The sequence below is a fragment of the Procambarus clarkii genome, chromosome 85 (assembly GCF_040958095.1).
Source record: "Procambarus clarkii isolate CNS0578487 chromosome 85, FALCON_Pclarkii_2.0, whole genome shotgun sequence".
Taxonomy (NCBI): Eukaryota; Metazoa; Arthropoda; class Malacostraca; order Decapoda; family Cambaridae; genus Procambarus; species Procambarus clarkii.
Genome location: NC_091234.1, coordinates 16,603,584 through 16,609,122, shown reverse-complemented (window position 1 = coordinate 16,609,122; position 5,539 = coordinate 16,603,584). Strand labels below are relative to the sequence as shown.

General features: G+C 48.1%; 1 protein-coding gene across 1 annotated transcript in view; it reads left to right on the top strand.

Moving 5' to 3' along the window:
• LOC138358705 (uncharacterized) overlaps positions 1-4,239 on the top strand; it is a 4,317-nt gene extending 78 nt beyond the window's left edge. Inside the window, exons 1-2 of the mRNA XM_069316862.1 lie at positions 1-415; positions 4,142-4,239. The exon at positions 1-415 is cut by the window's left edge and continues 78 nt beyond it. Coding sequence (XP_069172963.1) covers positions 1-415; positions 4,142-4,239 — 513 coding nt within the window. The remainder of the gene's footprint in view (positions 416-4,141) is intronic.
• Positions 4,240-5,539: the final 1,300 nt, after the last annotated feature.

Here is a 5,539-nt window from a genome sequence, read left to right as displayed (position 1 = left end):
GCAGAAATGGGGCGGTGTAAGGCAGAAATGGGGCGGTGTAAGGCAGAAATGGGGCGGTGTAAGGCAGAAATGGGGCGGTGTAAGGCAGAAATGGGGCGGTGTAAGGCAGAAATGGGGCGGTGTAAGGCAGAAATGGGGCGGTGTAAGGCAGAAATGGGGCGGTGTAAGGCAGAAATGGGGCGGTGTAAGGCAGAAATGGGGCGGTGTAAGGCAGAAATGGGACGGTGTAAGGCAGAAATGGGGCGGTGTAAGGCAGAAATGGGGCGGTGTAAGGCAGAAATGGGGCGGTGTAAGGCAGAAATGGGGCGGTGTAAGGCAGAAATGGGGCGGTGTAAGGCAGAAATGGGGCGGTGTAAGGCAGAAATGGGGCGGTGTAAGGCAGAAATGGGGCGGTGTAAGGCAGAAATGGGGCGGTGTAAGACAGAAATGGTCATATATAGAAGAGGGGGGGAAAGGGAAGGTGGATAATGTTGATGAAATGGAAGAGGGAGCATTTTGATGAAGATATGTTGAATGGAAAGGAGGTAATGAATGAGAATGTGGGAGAGAAAGAAGCTGTAGCGTCCTGTGTGCACGTGTTCTGAGCACGTGTTCTGTGCACGTGAGTGTGGTCACGGTATTGGTCTGTCTGTTGAAGTGGTAGGTAGTGGGATGGGGATTGTAGAGGGGGAAGGGAAGGAAAGGGGGGGAAGGGATGTTCGGGGGAGGTAGGTAGGGGTAAGACTGTTCGATCATATCGATTGCTAGCCAGTCAATCAGCCAGTCAGTCAGTCAGCCTGCAATGCAAGACACTACAGCATTATGAATCCATATCTTTCCTGGAGGGAAAGAGGAAACACCAAAATGCTTTTCATCTTCTCGTGACCTGGGTAAGGAATGGTAGCCTCTCTCTCTTGGGAACAGCCCTATCACCATCCAGTATTTAGTGTCTTCACAACTAACTAGTTGCTAACTCACTTCTGGACAAAATATACCCATCGTGTGTGTCGAGTAGCCAATCCGGAAGGTCATCCATACCGGACAGCGAAGCCGGATAGCAAGCCAAGCCGGACAGCAAGCCAACCCGAACAGCGAGCCAACCCGGACAGCAAGCCAACCCGGACGAGACGTCAGCCAGTAGTAAACACAGCCATCTTAGAGGAAGGAGAGTGGAAGGAGGAGAGTCAGCTATTTGACACATTAAGACGTTGGAATAAAAAGCAGCGGTCCTCTCTGCCCTCCGTTGAATTACGGGTCCCGAAAACCGATGATAACCTATTCAGGGTGAGAGATTCCCGCCATATTTCTCCGTCTGAACATGTCGATAAGCGCGATAGAAAACGCATTATCGCTGGCCCTGAAATATGGTCCATGTTGACGGAATCGAACGCCCACAATGGATATATCGGGGGAGAGGGATCGCTCCAGTTCGAACGCAGTCTTCGTACGCGGATTCGTCATCCTATATTTTTATTACTTTTCTTTTGTTTTCTTAAACCATTTAATTTGCGTTTCTTTTGACCTGCATTTCCTTTCTCAAAGGGTATATTACCCATTGAATTTTATACAAGGTTCATGCAGGTCGGCGTTCAATCCCCGACCGTCCAAGTGGTTAGACACCATTCCTTTCCCCGCGTCCTATCCCCAATCTTTATCCTGACCTCAGTGCTATATAGTCGTAATGGCTTGGTGCTTTCCCCTTGATAATTCCCTCGCTGCTGTATTTGCGTTGAGCATTTACGAATGGCCACTGCGGTTGGACGTGTATTTTAAGGTAAGACTTACAGGAACTGTGAATACTCACCGCTCCTGTGATACACACACACACACCTGTGTTTGGGCTGGCTGGCTGAGTGGACAGCGCTCTAGACTTGTAGACCTAGGTACCAGGGTACCAGGGTTCGATCCTGGCAGCCGGCGGAAAAACAAATGAGCAGTTTCCTTCACCCTGATTCCCCCTGCTACCTAGCAGTAAATAAGTACCTGGGAGTTAGACAGCTGCCACGGCCTGCTTCGTGTGTGTGTGTGTGTGTGTGTGTGTGTGTGTGTGTGTGTGTGTGTGTGTGTGTGTGTGTGTGTGTGTGTGTGTGTGTGTGTGTGTGTGTGTGTGTGTGTGTGTGTGTGTGTGCGTGCGTGCATGCGTGCGCGCACGCGTGAAAAACAAAAATAATTAGTAGTTAGTAACAGTTGATTGACAGTTGAGAGGCGGGCCTAAAGAGCCAGAGCTCAACCCCCGCAAGCACAACTAGGTGAACACACAAAGCCGTCACCATACACGCCAAGACACTGATGATGCGTACCAACAAACGCAGTTCCAAACAGCACTATACCCACCCCTGTACGCTCGTTACAACAGGTATTTACGCAAGACATATCGCCTCATTGTTACCACGGTATCTTTGCCGCATTTAAAGATTTGAAACGGATTCTCATTAATCTACAAGTTCTTTATAATGGGCCCCTCCTTCGGCTGGTTTACGGTAGAGGTACCGGGGGGGATTCTTATCACCAGTGGCGGCGTAAGACCGCTTAAAGAACGCAATTAAACCACAAAAAGAACGCAATTCTTCCCTGTCGTGGTAAACACACGTGGCGACTTCTGATTAGCCTCAAGCCTCTTATGGGCCAGGAATTATTCTTCTTCCTTTTTCAACTGAAGTTTTTTTCCCCGACTTGTCCTCGTGGCGTTGAATAGTTGATGAATAGTTGGTTTATAAGGTGGACCAGGTCCACGGTATATGAAGCTTTATAAGGTGGACCAGGTCCACGGTATATGAAGCTTTATAAGGTGGACCAGGCCCACGGTACATGAAGCTTTATAAGGTGGACCAGGCCCACGGTACATGAAGCTTTATAAGGTGGACCAGGTCCACGGTATATGAACGTTTATAAGGTGGACCAGGTCCACGGTATATGAACGTTTATAAGGTGGACCAGGTCCACGGTACATGAAGCTTTATAAGGTGGACCAGGTCCATGGTACATGAAGCTTTATAAGGTGGACCAGGTCCATGGTATATGAAGCTTTATAAGGTGGACCAGGTCCACGGTACATGAAGCTTTATAAGGTGGACCAGGTCCACGGTATATGAAGCTTTATAAGGTGGACCAGGCCCACGGTATATGAAGCTTTATAAGGTGGACCAGGCCCACGGTACATGAAGCTTTATAAGGTGGACCAGGTCCACGGTATATGAACGTTTATAAGGTGGACCAGGTCCACGGTATATGAAGCTTTATAAGGTGGACCAGGTCCATGGTACATGAAGCTTTATAAGGTGGACCAGGTCCACGGTATATGAACGTTTATAAGGTGGACCAGGTCCACGGTATATGAAGCTTTATAAGCTGGACCAGGCCCACGGTATATGAAGCTTTATAAGGTGGACCAGGCCCACGGTACATGAAGCTTTATAAGGTGGACCAGGTCCACGGTATATGAACGTTTATAAGGTGGACCAGGTCCACGGTATATGAAGCTTTATAAGGTGGACCAGGTCCATGGTACATGAAGCTTTATAAGGTGGACCAGGTCCACGGTATATGAACGTTTATAAGGTGGACCAGGTCCACGGTATATGAAGCTTTATAAGCTGGACCAGGCCCACGGTATATGAAGCTTTATAAGGTGGACCAGGCCCACGGTACATGAAGCTTTATAAGGTGGACCAGGTCCACGGTATATGAACGTTTATAAGGTGGACCAGGTCCACGGTATATGAACGTTTATAAGGTGGACCAGGCCCACGGTATATGAAGCTTTATAAGGTGGACCAGGTCCATGGTACATGAAGCTTTATAAGGTGGACCAGGTCCATGGTACATGAAGCTTTATAAGGTGGACCAGGTCCATGGTACATGAAGCTTTATAAGGTGGACCAGGTCCACGGTACATGAACGTTTATAAGGTGGACCAGGTCCACGGTATATGAAGCTTTATAAGGTGGACCAGGTCCATGGTACATGAAGCTTTATAAGGTGGACCAGGTCCATGGTACATGAAGCTTTATAAGGTGGACCAGGTCCATGAAGCTTTATACTAAGCATGTTATAGTTGCCAACTTCTGGCTGAGCGCCTTATGTTGTAATTGCCAACTTGTGGTTGGGTAATCTTGAGAACATTAGCCTTTTATATATTAGTAAGATCAACGACATCGCTCAGGTGATGAAGACTCACCAGTTGAAGCAGAACGGGTCAATCCTAGATACGAGTCATCTTGCAAGGTTCTCTACGTTCCTCGGAAGATGGATGAAGAATGAGAGGGAGAGTGGAGCGTGTAGTTACTGTGCGACCAAAGTTCTGGGCAAGTTCTTCATAACAGCTTGTCCCAACCACTTGGTGTGGACGGTAGAGCGAATGTCTCGCTTCATGCAAGTCGGCGTTCAATCCCCGACCGTCCAAGTGGTTTTTCAAGAGGAAACTAGATTTATTCCTCCAAGGAGTGCCGAACCAACCGGGCTGTGGTGGGTATGTGGGCCTGCGGGCTGCTCCAAGCAACAGCCTGGTGGACCAAACTCTCACAAGTCAAGCCTGGCCTCGGGCCGGGCTTGGGGAGTAGAAGAACTCCCAGAACCCCATCAACCAGGTATCAACCAGGTAACCAGGTTTTGCATCATTCCTTCCCCCCGTTCCATCCCAAATCCTTATCCTGACCCTCCGTTCAAGTGCTATATAGGCATAATGGCTTGGCGCTTTCCCCCCTGATAATTCCCTTCCCTTCATAAAAGCTTCATCAGATATTTTGTAACGACAGCTTTAGTGATGGTACAAGATGAGTCTTTGTGCTCTGTTTTGTGGCTGCCTTGCTTGCTAGGCTCAATGCCTGACTCAATGATGTAGCGAACTTCTTTTAAAAAAATTCAAGTTCCTTACTGTGCACTAAGCTGTTGTGCTCAGAGCACAAAAAGCTCTCACAAGGCCACACACCTGTCACAAGACCACACAAGCCTGCCCTCACACACCCTGTAAATGGCTTGCACATGTCTCCCTGATCATTAACCCTACCATTAATTAGTCATTTTAAAGTCATTTGTCAAGCGGACAGCTCGCGTTACGGGCCTTACATGTCAACTTTAGCAGAGGAGCAGACTTAAAATAATGACAGGATTGATCTACATATATGTCGCTCTTGTCTCTGTCTCTGTCTGTCACTCTCTCTACCTACAGATTTGTAACCAGTTCCTAGAATATGTTCCAGAGGAAGATTATGATGCATGTGTCTCCTGCGCTCAAGAGAATTCACTGTGAAAAATTTATAAGTCCCCTAAAATGAGACGTAGAATCCAAATGAGAAGAGCACTTGAGGAATACCCAGCGCGATTGTAAACCAATGTGAATCAACGCTAATCATATCCTCGTGCACCGCAAGTGCACAGGTTACAATGCATCTTGCTTGTGCACTTTAGATGGCACTCCAATGTTTTCAAACAAATTGTCAAGGACACCCAAGCAGAACCAGAGATGGAGCTACATCTCAGCGCGTCGGGCACATATCTTGAGGTTATCTTGAGATGATTTCGGGGCTTTTTAGTGTCCCCGCGGCCCGGTCCTCGACAAGGC